General features: G+C 41.4%; 1 protein-coding gene across 1 annotated transcript in view; it reads left to right on the top strand.

The window, feature by feature from the left end:
- Window positions 1-21391, top strand: part of TRPM6 (transient receptor potential cation channel subfamily M member 6) — a 140035-nt gene that overhangs the window by 78024 nt on the left and 40620 nt on the right. The window contains exons 20-25 of the mRNA XM_078062325.1: window positions 3005-3133; window positions 4517-4768; window positions 6625-6799; window positions 7008-7122; window positions 10751-10944; window positions 14808-14940. Of these exons, the coding sequence (XP_077918451.1) occupies window positions 3005-3133; window positions 4517-4768; window positions 6625-6799; window positions 7008-7122; window positions 10751-10944; window positions 14808-14940 (998 nt within the window). The remainder of the gene's footprint in view (window positions 1-3004; window positions 3134-4516; window positions 4769-6624; window positions 6800-7007; window positions 7123-10750; window positions 10945-14807; window positions 14941-21391) is intronic.

The following is a 21391-nucleotide window of genomic DNA, read 5'->3' as shown; positions in this document are numbered from 1 at the left end:
TTTTCCCCTCTGACACCCTCCCTCCCACCTTTTTGAGGACAATAAAATTGTAGAAGTTAAATTTATGAACAAATACTGCATCTAATATTGATCATAGTGATACAGAGAAATCATGAACTGCACTTTAAATGCAATGAGTGCTTTTCACATTTATTTAATAGCATTTATTTTTTTAAAGCTTATATATACTTTAAATTGCTCGTGGCCAAGATTGTGTATTTCTAAAATATTTGAAGTGTGATTACAAAAGGACATTTATCTAAATGTGTTGTATTTCAAAATATTTACTCGCCTATCCAAATTTTTATTGCATACATTTATTAAATATGTATATTGCTTTGTTTTCAAAAATCAAATCTTCCTTCAAATGATGAGGTTTTACCATTTTTGTGAATATGCAACAAAATATCCTAAAGGCTCTGATAGTAGCTCCAAGAGATTAACTGTAGTCACATCATTGGGAAAAGAGTATGCAAGTATTTCTTTTTTTTTTTTTTTTTTAAAGATTTTATTTATTTATTTGATAGAGGCAGCGAGAGAGGGAACACAAGCAGGGGGAGTGGGAGAGGGAGAAGCAGGCTTCCCGCCGAGCAGGGAGCCCGATGCGGGGCTCGATCCCAGGACCCTGGGATCATGACCTGAGCCGAAGGCAGATGCTTAACGACTGAGCCACCCAGGTGCCCCGAGTATTCAAGTATTTCTGTCCTTAGAAATTTCCAGCTGATGAACTCTTTTTTTTAAAAAAAAGATTATTTATTTGAGAGAGAAAGAAAGAACATGCAAGCCAGGGAAGGGCAGGGGGAGATACTGTCCCAACAGACTCCTGCCGAGCAGGGAGCCTGATGCAGGCTCAATCTCATGACCCTGAGATTAGGACCTGCACAGGACCTGCACCGAATCCAGGAGTCGGATGCTTAACTGACTGAGCCACTCAGGCACCCCCAGCCACTGAACTCTTAGAGACAGGAATAAAGCTCAGAAAATAGATTAACAAGAACAAAGAGTAAACAGATGGAACCAAGTAGCCAGCCACGTCTGCCCATCATAACGGACGATCTTAGCAGTGAGCACAGGCATTTTTGTCTTGGCTGTCACGTTGCTAGGTTATGATGTGTGTGCTTTACTGAAGCATGTCTTGTTATACATGTGATGGTGAAGAAGCAAAAATGTAAACATGTTTGGATCTTTTCTTAAGATCGGAAAGAAATCAAGTGTCAGGAGCAATATTACCAATATCTGTGGTGGTTTAATATCTGGCCACCATGAAGCCAATGGCAAAAATGAAAAAAAAAAAAGGGGGGGACTGCTTGATAGAACAAATTTATTTAATCATGTGTCTAAGCGGTCATCAAACATGCTTAGACTTTGAGGCATAAACCTAGAGAAATAGAATTCATAGAATTTACCTTAACTATCTTATATGCTTTTCTACCAGGCTCTTGATCTCAGAGGCAGCATTACCCATCACGCCTGCCCCAAGCACCACCTGTTGGATATATATCATCCTGGCTGTGTAGTCAGAAGTGGTTTTAGCCATTCTCTTTGTAGAACTGTACTGAGAGGATAGTGTACCAAACTTAGGTAGAGCTCAAAAAGATCTGAGAAATAGGGATTCAGGTTAAAATAATATGATTCACCTCCTTGAGAGTGAACATGCGCACACATACACACACACACACACATACTTCTCTCCATTGATCTGGGGCTTTAATACATCTGTCGATCAGTGAACACCATGCACTGTCACTGAGGCTATTTAAAGAACTACACTGTCTCATGCATTGTTGGTTTTTGTGGAAATTGGTAAAACCTTTCTGGTGGACAATTGAGTAATACGAGTCGCGGTTTTAACTGTGTATGCCCAGCGATTCTACTTCTGGGAATATATCTTAAGAAAATAAGGACTTTAGGGGCGCCTGGGTGGCTCAGATGGTTAAGCCTCTGCCTTCGGCTCAGGTCATGATCCCGGGGTCCTGGGATTGAGCCCCGCATCGGGCTCCCTGCTCTGCGGGAAGCCTGCTTCTCCCCCTCCTTCCTGCTCGAGCTCTCTCTCACTATCTGTCTCTCTCAAATAAATAAATAAAATATTAAAAAAAAAAAAAGAAAATAAGGACTTTAGATAAGATTGCAAAGCTGTTAATCACAATGTATATATATGTGTGTGCTTACTGTGTCTTAATTCTTTGGAGATATTGGAAATCTAGGTTTAATATAAACAGTAGTTAAATATGCATTTCTTGAAAGTCTACCATGTGTTAGGCCGAGTGCTGAGGGCTGAAGGTACAAATGTCAATGGTCTTTTAATTACAAGGACTCACAGTTGGACAGTACTTTCCCACTGACTAGTATGTTTTAATCAACATAAAGTAAAGCTCCCAGAAGGGGCGCCTGGGTGGCTCAGTCGGTTGGGCGTCTCTCTTCGGCTCAGGTCACGATCCGGGATCCTGGGATCAAGCCCTGAGTTGGGCTCCCTGCTCGGTGGGGAGTCTGTCCCTCTGCTCCTTCTCCCTCTTGTGCTCTCTCTCATGCTTTCTCCCTCTCAAATGAAAAAAATAAAATCTTTTTTTAAAAAAAAAACACCTCCCAGCAGAAGTAAATGTCACAATTTATTACATTTGAAGATAGGCACCTACTGATACTGCTCGTTGGTGTACTGGAGACGCACGTTTTCTGTGCTTAGTTGGAGGGGACAGTGTGTGATTCTCTCTTGGCTTGTTGGCATGCTGGCATGTGCAGGGTTCTGGAAATTCTGGTCAGGAGCCAGCAAGATGAGATAGTGCCCCCTTCCATGCATTTGGAAACAGTGACCTTCATTCCTTCCATTAATCCTAGAATAGAAAACTGCAGATTCTTGTGCTTTCCTTGAAATCAGGTTATCAATAATCGGAGGGCGGTCCCAGTTATATTTCCATGTTATGACGTTGAAGTTCCTGGGTGTGTTTCTGCTTGGCATCCTCCATTATGACTCTCACTCATGTCCAGGGAATGTGTGTCCCCCTCATAGATGGCGTATTTGGCATTCCTCATGCTGTTCACTTACACTGTGTTGGTAGAGATGCAGCCCCAGCCCAGCGTGCAAGAGTGGCTTGTTATCATTTATATCTTCACCAATGCCATTGAGAAGGTCAGGGAGGTGAGTCGTGCCTTCTACCTTTGTCTTCTACACCTCTGCAAAGAGGTGTTTTAGGCTCATAATGGAAAGGGACAGACGGGTCAAGGGTGGGGGTGATACAGGCAATGCTGATCCTAATTTGCTTGCTGGAAGGGTATTTAGGGGAAAATCTCGGACCTCAAACCCTTACTCCTTGCCAATACTTTGCTGGTTGCTGCTCTTTAAAAGCAGTTATTTCTGAAGATGTCCTAGTGTGTTTATCAGTCTTAGAGTGATGCTATCTAATTGTTGTTAGACCCTCAACTATTTGATCTCCCAGAAGTTGTGTGTGTGTTTTTTTTTAATGAGATTGATTTTTGTAGCCTACCATTGCTTGCATATTGTCAGCTCCATTTCACACTAGGCATGGAAATGGCCAGAGTTGTGCAATAGGTAAAGAATTCATTTATAGCTTTTGAATTATTTTACTAAACACCTTTGAAAATGGAAGCTGCAAATCCCTGAGGCCAGGAGTCCAAAAAACAAAACAAAAATTTCATTTTTAGTTTTGCAAATGAGTCACTTAAAAAAAATGCATTAACATCCATGCTGTTGTAACTGCAATCAGTTATGTACAATACAGTTATGACTTTATGTATCATTGTATATGTATCTTAGTGTGTACTTACCTCTGTGTCTATACATTTATATACATTTATTTTGTCCTAGAGCTAATATGACCAGCATTATGCACTAAGTAAATGTATTCTTAGTAATTATACCTATATCACCTGCTAGTTACTATTGCAGAATCTATAGAAAACAAGTCAGGAGAAAAACATTATCTGAATTCCACCATTTTTTATGCTTCAGGGGAAGAAAGTTAATTATTTTACATTTGAATTTGATATTCTGTTGCAGGGGTCATTTCTTTAATAGTGACTTCTAACATGGCCTTCTTAGTAATTTCTCAATAACTCACTGGCAGTAGCAGGACTAGATTGCAAGATTCCTTGGTTTCAAACCAGTCTCCTCTACACTTGGCTATCCCTCATAATCATAGAATTGTAGGTATATAGATCCGCTGTAATATTGAGTTTTAAAATGTCTTTCTGGTCCCCTGTGTTAGCTTAGGATTAATGAAAGCTAGGAAAAACTTCCTCTTTTTTTTTTTTTTTTTTAAACTTCTGGTTAGTTTTTCAAATAGCTGGTTAACACTAGCAATGACATTAAAACACTTGTAGAATTGTTTTAATAATTCATTACCCAAGGATCACTGAAGTCTCTAAAATACCCAAGTGACCTAAGGTTTGGTGGGATTCAAATTACTCTTTAAGCGAGCAGTTGATGGACCGAAGAACTTTATTATGAGTCTCTTGGGTTATACCCCATTCTGTAAATTTCCCTCTTTCTTTCTTCTTTTAGGTGTGTATTTCAGAACCTGGGAAGTTTACTCAAAAGGTGAAGGTATGGATTAGTGAGTACTGGAACGTAATAGAAACTGTGGCTATCGGCCTGTTCTCAGTTGGTTTTGGCCTTCGGTGGGGCGACCCTCCTTTGCACACAGCAGGAAGACTAATGTACTGTATAGACATCATATTCTGGTTCTCACGGCTCCTGGACTTCTTTGCTGTGAACCAACATGTAGGTCCATACGTGACAATGATTGCAAAAATGGTGAGTATAGTCTGCTTGCATATTCTGGCATCCTTTGTTTGTTGTTTGTTTTAATATTATCTTCTTCTTTGTAGGTTTAAGATATTTCTGAACTTTAAAGCTTATTTATTTATTTTTAAAATTTATTTATTTGGCAGAGAGAGAGAGCACAAGCTGGGGGAGTGGCAGGCAGAGGGAGAGGGAGAAGCAGGCTCCCTGCTGAGCAAGGAGCCCAACTCAGGGGCTCAATCCCAGGACTCTGGGATCATGACCTGAGCCGAAGGCACTTAACTGACTGAGCCACCCAGGTGCCCCTTCTGGGGTCGTTTGTAATGGTTCTACCTACTTTGGTGGTTTGCATTCAACAATTTAACTTTTAGAATTACTTATAGAAGCACAGACATCCAGCTCATTTCATCTCTGCTTTCCTTATAACCACAAACTCATATTTAACAAATGTCCTTGGAGAGCATATTGGGTGATTGATTTGGATACTCTGCTTATTAGCTTTTTGGGTAGGGGCCAGATAATATGATTGAATCAAATTTGTCTCTAAGCATAGTAATCCTAGAGGGTGAGATTTGTGTGAGGCTATCACCGGTAATATTTTCTGCTAAAATATCAATTTCTCTTTTTATCTCCTCACCCCTGGCCAGTTCTTAAATAATCCATATTATGGGCCACACCCTGTTCGCAGTACTTGGTACTTATTAATGCATTTAATCTTCAAAATGACTTTATGAGATAGGTACTATTATTAACCACATTTTACATATAAGGAAATGGAGATTAAGCAAATCTCCCAAGGGCATAAGCAGGGGAGTCAGGATTCACATCTGGACTGTCCAGCTCTCATCTGAGCCTGCTCTGCAGTCAGGTTAGCCTTCTCCAACGGGCTTCGTACAGGGCCTGAGAACTACCCTCTAGGAAGTACAGTACTTCCAGATCATCTTTGGCTCTTCCTTCTGGAATTCTCACTGGCGGGGAAGGGGCTAGCTCTGGAGAAAGAAGGGTAGTACAAAAACAAAGGAGAACAGAAAAGGAAGAGCCCTCAGGACTCCAAAGACAGATTTTTCTTTACACTTTTAGACCAGCAATGTTTTCTCAGGTTTCGGTGACTCAGATAGGCTATACTGAGATAACTAATATATCTAGTGACTTAGCACCAGTTTATTTCTCCCTAATGCAAAGTTTAATGAGTGTTCGTGGGGACTGACCTCTACCCTATAACTCAGGGATCCAGAATCTTCCATCTTGTGATGGAGTCATGTCAGCAGGTGGCTTCCAGGGTCTCCTATGGTGGGGAATGGGAGGGATGGAGAAAGTCTAACAGCTTTTAACTGTTCTGGACAGGAAGTAAAATAACTTCCCGTCACTCCACAGGCCATCGGCTAGAATCAGTCATACAGTCCCAGCTTTGTGGAAGGGAGGCTAAGAAATGCAGAGGAACTCATGGAATACTCGTGGCATAATTGTCTGTGCCACAGTGAACAAATGGGTTGAGTTGATGTACATTTAGTAAGTGAAATGAACCTGACCTGATCAATTTCTCAGACTCTCATCAACTCCTTAAGACAATCCTGGGGATCAGGATTCATTTGACTAAGTTGAATACTCCCTACTTTTTGTTTAAGCACAGATTCTTTACGCCCAGTACAGCTACTTTTTTTCCATAGACCACATGGACATGAAACATGTGCAGAGAGAAGGAGATGACTTAGCCGGAGGAAGCCCAGCTCTTCATGGCCTGGGGCATTGTGCTCAATGACTAGATAGTCTTCTTATTGGGAGCTATAATTATGAACGCTGCTAGTGTTTGATTTGTTTTAAATTTCAAATCTGTGGTAAAATTCTGGTTGTGCCTTGCTATTTTGCAGACAGCAAACATGTTCTACATTGTGATCCTGATGGCCATAGTCCTGCTGAGCTTTGGAGTGGCGCGCAAGGCCATCCTTTCGCCAGAGCAGCTTCCGTCTTGGAGCCTCGCTCGAGACATTGTATTTGAGCCATATTGGATGATTTATGGAGAAGTCTATGCTTCAGATATAGATGGTGTGTAGGAGGTTTTGCCATCATGCCGAAATCAAACCTTTGTAGATACTCAGAGTACAAAAACAAAAAAATGTGGAAAATATTCATCTGGATCGTACAGATGTCAAAATTTGTGGTATTCTGCTAAGTTAATGTGCTAAATATTTGTGTAGAGCCATAGGACTGTGATTCACTGTATCTCTCATTCTTTTAAATTCTTTATTTGTAGTTTGTGCAAGCCATCCGTCTTGCCCTCCTGGTTCTTTTCTTACTCCGTTCCTCCAAGCTGTCTACCTCTTCGTGCAGTATATCATCATGGTGAACCTGTTGATTGCTTTTTTCAAGTAGGTTATTTTAATTAAGTGTGGTTATTTTGTTTAAAATCAAAATTACATCAAGATGATTTCATTTAAATCAAAATCTATTTTGAGTAGATTCTCTCATATTTTGAGTATGTAACCTTTGGTTTTTGTGTGTTCCATTTTTTTTTCCCCCTTTTTCACTGTAGTTTTAACATGTGGACATGAAACCACTGGTAGGAAGGGAGCAGAGCACGAGAAAAGAGGAAAAACAATAAATGGAGAGAAAGTAATACAAGCAGAATGAAAGGAGATCATGCATTGGAGTAAAGCAATAAGTTGGAATCATGAAAGAATAACAGTTGCTGAGATTAAAAGCTGACTGAGGGGGTTCTTGATGGCTTTTCTTTACTTGACTCCAGTGTATCTTATTCTCTGTTTTCTTCTATCTGACTTTTCATTTCTTCTCAGTCTGCTTTTCTGGATCATCTCCTTCTCCTCAATTTTGTAACACTGGAACGTCCCCTGGGCCCAGACCTTGCTCATCTCTTATTTACATTTTGTTTGGTGATCTTGGTCAGTGTGCTGTAAATGCTGACAAATTCCAATTTATATCTCCAGCTCAAATCTCTTCCTCAAACTCCGGTCTCACAGATCCAACTGCCCCTTTCACCACCAGTTGGATGTATAATGGAATTCTACAGTTCTAAATGTCCAAAATCTTGATCTCCTCTCTTTCCCAGCATATACTTATTCTTTTTTTTTTTTTTTTTAAAGATTTTATTTATTTATTTGAGACAGAGAGAATGAGAGAGAGAGCACATGAGAAGGGGGAGGGTCAGAGGGAGAAGCAGGCTCCCCGCCGAGCAGGGAGCCCGATGCGGGACTCGATCCAGTGACTCCAGGATCACGACCCGAGCCGAAGGCAGTCGCTTAACCAACTGAGCCACCCAGGCGCCCCCCAGCATATACTTATTCTACTTGTCATCTTTCCCGAATCTATGGAGAAGACCACAAGTTTCCGTCAGGTCTCCACTTCTCCAGTTGTCGAGATCAAAAGCCTTGGAGTCATTCTTAATGCCACCTGTATCTCTCCCTCTAAACTCTCAGGAACGCCTGTTGACTCTGCCTTCAAACAGATCATCAGTCCAACCACCCCTCACCACCCCACTGCTACCAGAGAGCCTCTTACTTATTTCTCTGCTTCTATCTTGGGCCCCTATATTCTGTTATCAACACAGTAGCCCCTAGTGATCCTATAAAAGCATATGTCAGATGATGTCACTACTCTGCTCCAAACCCTCAGTGGTTTCCCATTTCAAAGTTCCTACGATGACCTAGAGAGCCCCAGTGACTTGGCTTCCCTGCTGCTTTTCCAGTCACGCATCACACAACTCTTCCCTTAACCCTCTCCTCTCTAATCACACTGGCCTCTCGGAGGTTTTCAACCAGCACAGGTGTGTTTGCAGATGCTGTTCCCTCTGCCTGCAGTGCTCTTCCTTCAGGCATCCCTGTGGCCCGTTTTCTCACCCCCTTCGAGTCTTTGCTCACATGTTCCCTTCATCATTAGGCCTAACCTAAGGATGACATTGGAAAGTGCAGCCCCCTTTCCTTCAGCCATCTCTGTGGCATGCCTGGTCCCTCTTACTCTTCTTTCTTTATACCCACTTATGCTTTTTTTTTCCTGTTTATTTGTCTCCTCTACTGGAATGTAAGTGCCACAAGGACAAAATATTTTATTGTCTTTTTTTTGCTGATGAATTTTTCCCAGGTACCAAAAAGAGTGTATAAACATAGTTGCTTAATGGACGAAAGAAAACTGGTGAAGAGAGGGGAAGAAACTAGTATTTTTTGAATGCCTCCTTAATGCCAGGCAGTGTGCTGGGTATTTTATTCATTGGTTATTCCACTGCAGAGGGCAAGATAAGAGAAATCAATGCAATGGAATCTAAGTAAAAAAAAAAAAAAAAATAGAGAAGCTAAAGGCTGGAGAGAAACAAAAATAAATCAGAATACTTAAAAAAAAAAAAAGACTATTGTTATAAATATATGGAGAAGACATACCTTCCTGCTTGTTACAAGATCATAGAATAACTGTCATCTCTTTTAGCCCTACCATTTTATAAACTTCTAACATTTGCTGGTGTTTAGTTAATATAGGGTTTTTTTTTTTTTTTTTTTTGACATTTCAAATAACATTCAGAGGGGGTATGAGATTTTTGTTTCTCAAAAATGACAGGTGTCAAAAGAGAGGTTGAGAAATCCTCGCATAGACCAGTTGTCTCACTCTAGAGAGGAACACAGTGAGGACAAAACAAGCTGAAACACCCCAGATCTGACTACTTGTCCAGGGGCAGCCCGTTCCAGATTCTTTGTAGCAATAATTACAAACCCCCTAAAATACACTGTGAAGATCGCCACCTGCTGGTGAGCAAGCTGTAGTCACATGCGGAGTGACAGAGTAGCGGTTAATCGTGGTGGTTCTCCAACTTGATGTACAGGAAAATCACCTGGAGGGCTTGCTGTGACATGCTATAATGTCTCTTCTAGAGTTTCTGATTTGGTAGTTCTGGGCTAGGGCCCGAGAATTTACATTTTTGACATGTCCTAAGGTGATGCTAATTCTGTGGTTGCGACCACACTTTGAGAACTACTGTTAAAACCCAGTTTTCTGCCTTCCCATCATCTACTTTATAGATTTTGTGAAACTTCTCCCTTCCTCTTATTCTCAGCTGGCTTTCTCGAGGATAGTTCCGCTTTCTTCTCTTTATCATTGCTCAAGCTTAGGGCTGCCTGTATTTTTATTGGCTGATTTTGGCTGTCCTCCTCAAATACTACTTTGCCATCTTTCTCTAAACAAACCAAACATTAGCCTAAGCAGAACGTTAGGATAGACATTCCATTGTGTCCTCTCCCCACCCCCATCACGTTATAGACTTAAAGTTACGTAGTTAGGGATGACTTAGAATAACTGCACCGCCCACCACAACTCCCATTGCTAGTTCTGTGGTATTGGTGTTTACCATTCTATCTGCATATTAAAATTGATGTCTTTAAAGCAATAATCCAAGGTGGTCTGCCAATAAGGGGTTATTTTCATTGTAAAGTTAACGTAAATAATTTTTATCTAGTTTCTAAATACTTTGCTTATTGATTATTTTAGGATGAACTGATTTTTCTTCCCTGTCTCTTCTTCATTAATATTCTTTCATTTGAGTGTTTTAACTAGGATTAGTCTATCCGTTCTCACATTTGACATTAGGAGAACCTCTCCTAATTGGTTGATGATACAGAGAAACGTTAACGGTATTTACCATGAATGGTAAATTATGGGCCGAAAAGAGCTTCTTATGTGAGAGGAGATGGTAAACCAAGAATAGTGATAAGTTCCAGAGGGCAGTTTTATGTTCATTGCATTTAAAACATTAGCATTTTCTCTCTGATTGTAATTTCTGTCTTTTTATTCTGATTAGCATATTTGATTGTAGAAGGTGATTAATGTGTCTTGTTTGGGTAGAAGAAGAATCACAAATACAATGGATATTATTTTTGTTGACTGAGTGTTGGGAATGTCAGGTGAACCAATCGTAAAAGTTGGAAAATAGAGAAAGAATCTGTTATATTTTAGGATGCTGTATTAAAACATTATCCCTCTCTTCACTACAACTTACAGTAACGTTTATGTAGATATGAAATCCATTTCCCATAAACTGTGGAAATACAATCGCTATCGTTACATCATGACCTACCACAAGAAGCCTTGGCTGCCCCCACCTTTCATCCTGCTGAGCCACGTTGGTTTCCTCCTTCGCCGTCTTTGCTATCATCAAGCTCCAAATGACCAAGAAGAGGGGGATGTTGGATTAAGTAAGTTTTCATTTATGGGGGCATTAGGAAGGGAGTAAAGAGTAGAGATCCAAGGTGAAAACACGCAGTTAAATTCAGGGCACAGGATGGAAATCTCTGGGAGTTCACTCACAATAGCATATCAGCTGAGGCCCTGGGTCTAAGGAAATACATTGATCTCATCACGTGGTTGTACCTTTTGGGGAGGTTAACCAATACTTTGAAAGAAAGGAAGGGGTAAGAACAGAATCTCTGCTTGAATGTCTAAAGGTTCTATGTCACCTGGAAAACCTGTGTTTCCTCTTTTCACCTGGGAAGTCATCAGAATAACTCCTAGGGAGTCACAGTGACCCATATTCATTTCCCTGTTGTCGAAGTTGGAATCCAAACAGAAAGGAGTCACAGGAGGTCTTGTGGACTGAGGGAAACTGATAAGACAGACTTGGCTTCACTTATTAACCAGAGTCCTGATTCTCTGCTTCCTAATCTACTGAGGATGGAGGTGATTCTGTATGGTTGTTTCATGTTTTCAATACAAGATGCAGAAATGTGGATTCTCATTTTTCCTTTCTTCTTCTTCTTTTTTTTTTTTTGCAATGCTTAAATCTGCATATTTTGAGATTCTCCTAGTTCATTTTGCTTATCCATATCTTCACAGCACAATATGACTCTCATGCTAATTGTTATAATAGAACATTTCTTACTGTGGTTTCACAGATCTATTGTAGTTCCTCTCAAGCAATTTCACAATTGGTACCAGGCCCGTTTCTAGATAATTCCTACATATAGAGGAAATGGGTGGCATAAATCCACAATCCTTATCTCAATTCCTACATCCAAAATACCCCTGAAAGCAGAAAGTTTTTTTCTTCTTAAGTTAGAGACTCATTTGGACAAAAAAGGCTGGTGGGACTAATGTGAAGCCATTCATTCTCTTTATCACTTGTAGCATGAATATTCATTGATTTTGCTTCAAAAATAATAATGTGTTGGATTTTAGGGTATTGCCCTAGCCTCAGTTAGGGATTTTACTTCATTTATGGTGTATGCACTATATTACCTTTCTAAAATGAGACAAGGAAAATTCTTAATTCTAAACCACACTCAGTTCCGGGAGTTTCAGATAAGGGATTGTGCACTGTTTATACATTTCATGTATGAGGGACAGGTGTTATTACAAGGTTGATAGGTTGATATGCTTTTGTTCCTGCTGGTAATTGGCTAAGTGAAGTATTTTTCTCTTCTTGAGTCACTTTGGAGATTTACTTTTCTTTTCCACCCCCGACCCCCAAAGGGTCAGCCTGGATGAGGAAGCCAAAGTACAGTTGAAGTTAATTTTTAAAAAAGATTTATTTATTTATTTTAGAGACTTGGCGGGGGGGGGGGGGGGTAGGGTAAGCCAAGGGAGAGAGAATCTGAAGCAGACTGCTGAGCGTGGAGCCCAATGCGGAGCTTGATCCCGTGACCCTGAGTCATGACGTGAGCTGAAATCAAGAGTTGGCCATTTAACTAAGTGAGCCACCCAGGCACCACACAACTGAAGTTAATTCAAAAGCTTATAATTACACTATAATTTTTAGGCTTTTTTTTTTTTTTTTTTATTTGCGAGAGAGACAATGAGCGACAGAGAGCATGAGAGGGAAGAGGGTCAGAGGGAGAAGCAGACTCCCTGCTGAGCAGGGAGCCCGATGTGGGACTCGATCCCGGGACTCCAGGATCATGACCTGAGCCGAAGGCAGTTGCTTAACCGACTGAGCCACCCAGGCGCCCCTAATTTTTAGGCTTCTAATAGAAAGCCATCCCAGGCATTGGCTGTGGAACTATTGCAAGCTAATAGGAGAGTGTAAGCCAGCCGAGAGATCCTGGAATTGGCTGGGATTTGGCCAGATTTCAGCTTCACCTTCATCTGGGTTTATAGAATGATTCCGGTATATAAGTCAAGTAAATTTCTGATGGGTAGAGGTGTGTTCACCCTGAGTTCTGGAAAATTCTTGAACTTTTGTGAAACTTCTTCCAATCGTCTATCGAAGATTGACGTTTGCATATGGGGCAGCAGTGCCACCTGGTGGAGAGTCACAAGAATGCTCCACAGATGCAAGCCGCACCTGTCACTGGAATTGGTCTTTGGGTTGTTAGCTTTCAGGAATCCACAGAAGGATCAAATCATGGTACCTGCAAAGTTTCTCATGCATAAGAGATTCTTTTTTTTTTTTTTTTTTTTTTTTAAGATTTTATTTACTTATTTGATAGAGACACAGCAAGAGAGGGAACACAAGCAGGGGGAGTGCGAGAGGGAGAAGAAGGCTTCCTGCCGAGCAGGGAGTTCGATGCGGGACTCAATCCCAGGACCCTGGGATCATGACCTGAGCCGAAGGCAGATGCTTAACGACTGAGCCACCCAGGCGCCCCAAGCATAAGAGATTCTTTAATGCAAACAGGCATTTAGAGCTTAGGGGGGTGGTTACTGGATTTTTTCAGCATCTGAGTAATTCTTCCACACCATAAAATCAGAAAACACTTATGCACTTGAGTTGTGGACATATTTTTATGGCTGAATATTGTTTTCTCTTTGCCCTGTTTTTCAATTTAAAATTAATATTTTTGTCTCATTGGAAAATAATGAAACGTTTGGATTTCTAGTATGTTTGAGGGAACATTATGGGTTTGTTTGTTTTTTTTCCTGATTTAAGTGAAACCACTGAAGGAAGAGAATGCTCCTTTTTTTTTTTTTTTTTTTGCAGCACCATTTATGTATTTTTCAAGTATTAGAAACTTGCTCATAAGCTAATATATTTTTCTGTTAGATCAGAATGAGGGCCAAGGTAATGGGCGGAATGTGATCACTGAAGGCTGACATTGAATTGTATTGGCTTCATAATATCATGAAACAATGTGTCTTTTTGTGAGTTAATAATAATCATGTCAAGGAAAGTGGATAGCCTCAGCCATTGGCTGGCAATAATGCCTCTGTTTCCAATAGAGTAACTTATGCAGTTGACCCTTGAGCAACATGGGGGTTAGGGGTGCCAGCCCCTTGCACAGCCAAAAATCAGTGTATAAATTTTGACTCCCCTCAAACCTAACTATGCATAGCCTACTGTTGACCAGAAGCCTTACTGATAACATAGTCAATTAACACATATTTTGGATATTATATGTGTTGTATACTGAGGATTACAACAAAGTGAGAAAAGAAAAGGTTATTAAGAAAATCATAAGGGAGAAAAAATACATTTACAGCACTGTGCTGTATTTACTGGGGGGGGGGGGGGGGGAACAAAACCATAACATATATAAGTGGACCCGCACAGTTCAAACCCATGTTGTTCAAGGGTCAACTGTATCTACAAACTCAGTGTAACAAGGTGAAACTTTCTTACACTTGCTGGATTAATTTAACAGATTTAGACTTCATCTAACCTTGATTTTAACCTACAGGTTACTTATTGTCATTGTGATAGACCAAACAGTTAGTGGGGGAAAAAAGACAGATTCTTTCCCCCTATGCATATAAACATAGTGGTTTTGTTAATGTGTAGAAACAATCTAACCTATGAGCATATTGGACAGAAAATGTCTATTCCACATGAGTCATCTTCAAATTCGCACACCTCTTTATAGGACAATAGGAAAGAGCCAAATTGATGTTTCTATTTGTTTCTACATAGTGCTTCTCCAATAATATTAGGACTTTGGTGTGACAAGACAGCAAAGTTTTCTCACACAAGCTGTAGTTTATTGATTTTCAACACAAGTAGAAGGAAAGCCACTCCTTCTCTGTATCAGCTTCTCTTTGCCCTGGTTTTCAATTTAAAATTAATATTTTTGTCTCATTTTACCAACAAATAATGCTCTTTTAAAATGTACCATATTTATTTACACAGAACTCTACCTGAGTGAGGAGGATCTGAAAAGACTTCATGATTTCGAAGAGCAGTGTGTGGAAATATACTTCCACGAGAAGATGGAAAGTCTAAATTATAGCTGTGAGGAACGAATCCGAGTGACATCAGAGAGGTACAAGATATATATATATATATATATTTTTTTTTTTTTTTTCCAGCTCCCCAAAGCTGGTTCTATTAGAATGTCTGAAGAAGTAGAAAGATGGACTTTCAGAACCCAGAGGTTTGGATTCTCTACAGTTCTGTTTAGTAGCATATAGTATTCCTGTAACGGATGTATATTTATTGAGCACCTACTACATTCCAGATGTCCCTCTAGTCCCTGGAGATAAATGGTGAATAAGAGACGAGAGTCCCTGCCTTCATAGGACTCGTGTTCTAGTGTGTGCAGGTAGAGGGGTGAGGGGGGTAGAGGACAAATAACAAGCAGGGAGACACATAAAAAGATGTAATTTAATGTCCGTTAAAGAGCAATGAAAAATCAAGTTGCATAAGGGCATCGAAAACGATGGTGGTGAGGGGTCTGCCAGAGTCGGGGGGTGGGGGGGTTAGGTTGGACTCTTTGGGGTCGCCTGGGGCAGGAAGGCTGTTGAGGAGTTGGAGGAGGAGGGGCCTGAGGGAGGCGGGGCAGAGACATCCGGTGGGGTGGTGCCCCCCGCTGTAGGAATAGCCAGTGCAGCTGCCTGAGGCCGCAAGGTGCGTCCACCAATGGCAGGTAGGACTGGAGAAGGCCGAGTGCTGCGTGCTCGTTGCACTGGGGGGGCGGGGCACAGGTGAGGTTCTCTTGTTTTGTTTTCATGCGGGGATAACAGAAGAAATGTGTATGGTCTTGGACATGATTCACCAGCCAGGGAGGAACTGCAGGAGCAGGAGGGAGGAGGTGATTTGCCCCACGAGAGGGCTTAATGCCTGGGCTTCGCTCGCAATCGGGGGACCAGGAGAGAGGGTGGCCAGTGCTCAGGAGGCTGCAGCTCGGGTGTGGGCACACAGTTCTTGAGGCCAAGGCATCATCGGACCAGTGCCTGTGGGTATGTGTGATTTTGGTGGGGAGGGTCAGTGCAGGGAGGCCGTTCAGGTGTGAGGAAAGAGATGTGTTGGAGAGAGTGAACATATTCAGAAACTGTGGTAGGATCAAAGCCACTGGGGCTCCCCCGATAATTGTGGATACGTGGCATTGTGTTGGAATATGGAAGACTGAGTGTGATTATATGCATTTAAAAAATTTTTATTTTAACTTTTTTTTCAGATTTTATTTACTTATTTGACAGAGAGAGAGATAACGAGAGCAGGAACACAAGCAGGGGGAGTGGGAGAGGGAGAAGCAGGCTTCCCGCCGGGCAGGGAGCCCGATGTGGGACTTGATCCCAGGACGCTGGGATCATGACCTGAGTCAAAGGCAGATGCTTAACGACTGAGCCACCCAGGTGCCTTTTTTTTTTTTTTTTTTAACACAGAATTGTTTTTGTAACCAGAAGCAAATCGACAGAACTTAAATGCGTTCCTTCATTTTCGAATATACAGGGACCTGACTGTAAAATGTTATACCTCATTATGCATGTATTTTTTTCGACATCCAAATGGATGGGCAGTGGATCCTTAAATATGGCTTTATTTAAAGGGGCGCCTGGGTGGCTCAGTCGGTTAAGTGGCTGCCTTCAGCTCGGGCCATGATCCTGGGGTCCTGGGATCGAGCCCCACATCCGGCTCTCTGCTCGACGGGAAGTCTGCTTCTCCCTCTCCCTCTGCCTATCACTCTGCCTACTTGTGCTCTCTATCTCTCTGTCAAATAAATAAATAAAATCTTTAAAAAAATAAAATAAAATTGAGTTACATGAAGAACTCTCTAAATGGTTTGCTATGGGTATATGTCATATTTCTGGACTTTTCAAGTGATATCATATTACGTAAATATGTATTTAGGTGGCCGATTGAATTTCAGACCAAATTTTATATTGAGAAAAAAATATCAAATAAAGGTTTGTGAGCACACGAATTTTGTTTTCCTTAAATAATATCTTTAGGCCAGAGCTTGATGAGCTTCTCTTCCCTTTTCCCTCTTCTGCACATTCTGCTACCTTTATAGATATGCTCACTGAGTCTTGTGGGCCAGCCTGGCTCTCTGTTTTCTAGGACACACATGCCCAGATAGGAGTTTATAGAACCAGGGTGAAGACCTGCTTCTCCACTTACTGGCTCTATGCACTTGGGCAGATTGGCTCTGGGCCTTTGTTTTCTTATTTGTAAGATGCACACAAAAATAGACCTACCTCTTAGAGGTGCTGTGAGGACTACCTGAGGTAACATACATGAACCACGTGGCAGAGTGCTGATGGATAGTAAGGGTACAATGAAAGTAAAAATAGGCTTCAAAAACTGTGAGTGTGATTTCTTTTTAAATACATATTTTCTTTCATATCTTAAGAAAAGGGGAATAAATACATAAGATGAGATGACCCCCTTGCCCCAGATTATGAATGGGGCCAAGGTCATGGAGAGCCCCTTACTTTACCCTGTAAACTAAGGAAGGAGTTTTAGGTGGTCAGATATGGACAGATTCAAGTTCTAGGCAGATTCCTTCAGTTATGGATTTGAAGAGGCAGAATTCGAAGTATGGAGACAGCAGGGATCGATACAGCGGGAGGATGAGTCCCAGGGACTAGCCAAACTAGCCATGGTAGGTTTGAAAGGAGGTATCTTAGTCCATTTGGACTGTTGTAACAAAGTGCCAGAGGCTGGGTGGCTTGTGAGTTGCTCACAGTTCTGGAGGCTGGGAAGTCCAAGAACAGCAATGCCAGCATGGTTGGGTGACAGCCCCCTTCTGGGCTGCACACTTCTCTTGTGTCTTTACATGGCGGAGGGGGTGAGGAAGCTCTGTGGGGTGTCTTTTATAAAGGCACCAGTCCCATTCATACCTACTAATACTATCTCTGGGGGTTAGAATTGCAACATAGGAATTTCAGGGAGATACCGACATTCAGACCATAGCAGAAGGGATGAGTAAAGACACGTTTAGAAAGGGCGATTCGTGAGGGGAGTTAGGGATGGACATGCAGCCAAGGGAGAGGGTGGAGTCCAGGATGACTGTCAGATCTGTAGCAGGGGTAATTAGGTGAAAAGTGGCACCTCCATGATAGAAAACAATGTGCAAAAGATGCGGGGCAGGGGCAAGCGATGAGTTTCAGCTTTGTTGAGCTTGAGACCCCTGTGGCACAGTTAGCCAGAGATTCCTGGGAGGCTTTAGATGTGAGGCTCTGAAGTCCCGGGGCAAAGATTGAACTGGACAAGGAGATTCGGGAGTCGTCTGCCCCTTGTAAGAAAAGAAAGCCATGACAGAGGACGGGATTATGCCCAGGAAGCAAGAAGGGTGAGGAAACTCAGTAGGCTGAGGGTGGGACCCTGAGGGGAGCCAACCCCTGTGTAACAGAGCAAGAAAGAAGGGCTCACGGGGAGGATTAACCAGAATCGATCAGAGGAGGATAAGGGAAATAGGAAGGGCAGTGTTAAGAGTCAAATGGATCTGGTGTGGAAACTGAACTAGACATTTACGAACAAGTAATTCAATCGTCGTAGTAATGATGGTGGTGGTGTAGTGTGACGAACACCATCAGTCATCACATGTTGTATTCCTCTTGAGTTTTTCCCTTGGGTAGAGGAAGGAGTAGAAGGTAGATGGGTATGTAGCTTCTGAACAATATCCTAGAGGCTTTCGTGGGCTCTAGAATCTGATTATGAAGACCTGATTTCACTCTTCAGAACATCATCCATCAGTTCTCTCACCAGTCTTCCGTTTACATGGTTGGCCTCATTGAGGTCATCTCTGGGGAGCTCACAACGGAGGCATGGGGGAGGGGAAGAATACTTCCCTGAGGCAGCTGAGGGAGTTTGAAGAGGAAGGGAAAGATGAGGATATTTGCACGATCGCCTACCTGTAGAGAAGAGATCACCTACATCCTTACAGAATTAAGTGAATTGTGAATTGTGAGACTAGGCTGTTTTATGTCTTCCTTTCTCTGGAACACTGGCTACTTTTTGACCCTCTCTCTGTTCTGTGGAGAAAGATGTTAAGTGGATATTTCCCCATAATAAGCATGTTCTATTTGGGAAGTGCTGCATTTTATTTTTTAAGCAATCTCTACACCCACCGTGGGGCTCGGACATCCAACCCCGAGATCAAGAGTTGCACGCTCTATGAACTGAGCCCGCCAGGGGCCCCTGGAAAATGCTACATTTTAGAACAAGTCACATTGTGACTCAGAGTCCTTGTTGGAGCAGGTCCTGTCATTATTTTGCCATGACACCTTACTGAGGAACATTTGTGAGCACCTCTCAGCTTGGGAAATGTTGGTATAATTAATTTAGCATTTCCCACGCCTCTAAGGCCCTGGTGAGAACTTTGCCTGATCCCTGATGAGTTGTTCAGAGGTGCCCGAGTGTGGGGGGCGTCAATGCCACTGAATGTGGAGTTAGGCTGTCTGGGTTCGAAGCCTCACTCCATCCCCAACCCTGTGACCAGCCACGTGACCCACCCTCTTTTATGAAAGGGGTAATAGGAATGCCTACATTATGGGGTTGGTTACGTGGATTAAATAAAAATAATAATGTACAGCCTTTGTAACAGAGTGAGCACTCAGTTAATATTATGATTATCATGATGATTATACATATACTTCTAATAATCTTTTTTTTTTTTAAGATTTTATTTATTTATTTGACAGAGAGACAGAGAGGGAACACAAGCAGGGGAAGTGGGAGAGGGAGAAGCAGGCTTCCCGCTGAGCAGGAAACCCGATGCAGGGCTCGATCCCAGGACCCTGGGATCATGACCTGAGTCGAAGGCAGACGCTTAACAACTGAGCCACCCAGGTGCCCCTCTTATAATCTTACTTTAAAACATCTTCTCCAAAGACCCACAGAAAAACAATAACCATACTGGTCTTCCCTCCACCCTCAAATCGTGCACAGGGGAAACTAAACTTACAAGAATTTTTTTTCTTTACATGTCAGAATGACTGAAAGTCTAGATTAAATTAATGTAGTTGGTGGTTGAGGAATATAATTAAAATATGTTTCATGGGACATAATGCTTTAGAAAAAAAAAATGCCCATGAAAGCAGGAAGACCCTATGTGGGGATGACCAGGTTTTTTGTCTCACAGGTCTCTATTGTAGCCTGTTACCTGTTGCTGTGAATAGTTGCTGGTTTCTATTATATCCATTTGATGTGACTGCTGCTGATGGAGCTTAATGAGCCTCCATTACTGCCGTTCAGACTGTTGTGTTTTTGAATTAGATGAAACAGTACACTAAGTGAAGAGGCTCTAATTAAGCATATTTGGAAGGGAATATACATATATTTGGTGCTCTTTCCCTCATCATCTCTGCCAATTCTCGTTTTGCAGGTTCCAGAAGGTCAGGAAGCATTTATTAAACCTCTGCTTAGTTACAGAAGTGGGATTCTGTACCAGAAGTAAGAAGGAGAGAGTCCCACCCCCATATAACAAACACGGGAAACATCACCCCTTTTGTTCTTTAATTCCTGTCTGCCAAGCTCCCAAAAAGGAGTGCAGGATTTCTCAATCCATGTGACTTGGGATACATTCTGGAGAGGGGATATCTCACACTCTTTTGGGAAGTGCTTGCTGTAGCTGAATGCTAAATCCTTCATGGTATAATCACTGTTTCTTCCAGGCCCCACATAAGATCGGGGACCATTTTTAATTTCTGCGTATGGTCATGTCAGCCGCGAAACTGTTGATGAGATCCCCTTCCTTGCTGTTTTTTTTCTCTTTCTTTCTTTCTTTCTTTCTTTTCTTTCTTTTCTTTCTTTTCTTTCTTTTCTTTCTTTTTTCTTTACTTTACTTTACTTTACTTTACTTTATTTCTGCTTATCAAAGATTTTTGTTATTGAGAATTTGGCCAGAATACTCACTTATCCAAATAAAAGAATAAAACAGGGAAAGAAAAGAATGAAAAAATGTTGTAAGCCAGAGTGCACTCTGAAAATTTTCTTTTTCCCATTTAGTCTTCCATATATTTTCAGTTAAAATTATACAAGTTTAGGGGTGCTTGGATGGCTCAGTCAGTGAAGCATCCGACTCTTTGATTTTGGCTCAAGGAATGATGTCAGGGTTGTGAGATCAAGCCCCGTGTTGGGCTCTGCCTTCCATGTAGTCTGTTTGGAATTCTCTCTCCCTCTGCCTCTCCCTCTACTCTCTCTCTCTCTCAAAATAAATAAAATCTTTTAAAAAAAATTATACAAGTTTGTATGTTGTCCCTTATTCCCTTACACATCAAAAAATTTTTTTCAAATAATTAAACATTATTTATAAACATATTTTTAACTTTTGTTTCTCAACTAACAAAGTTTTTATACCAAATTTGAAAGTATATAGTACAAAACATAACAGACATACACATCCCCATGCCTACCATCAGAAATAGCCTAAGAAAATTACTGTTCAATAACGTAAGTATGATTTTTAATGGCTGCATAATATTCTATCTCATAATGTAAAGAATATCTACTTTAGCATAGTGAAATCATAGTCTCTCTCTCTTTTTTTT

Source organism: Halichoerus grypus, chromosome 14, assembly GCF_964656455.1.
Source record: "Halichoerus grypus chromosome 14, mHalGry1.hap1.1, whole genome shotgun sequence".
NCBI classification, from domain to species: Eukaryota; Metazoa; Chordata; class Mammalia; order Carnivora; family Phocidae; genus Halichoerus; species Halichoerus grypus.
Note: the sequence above shows the minus strand (reverse complement) of the source record. Positions and strands in the feature narration are given on the sequence as shown.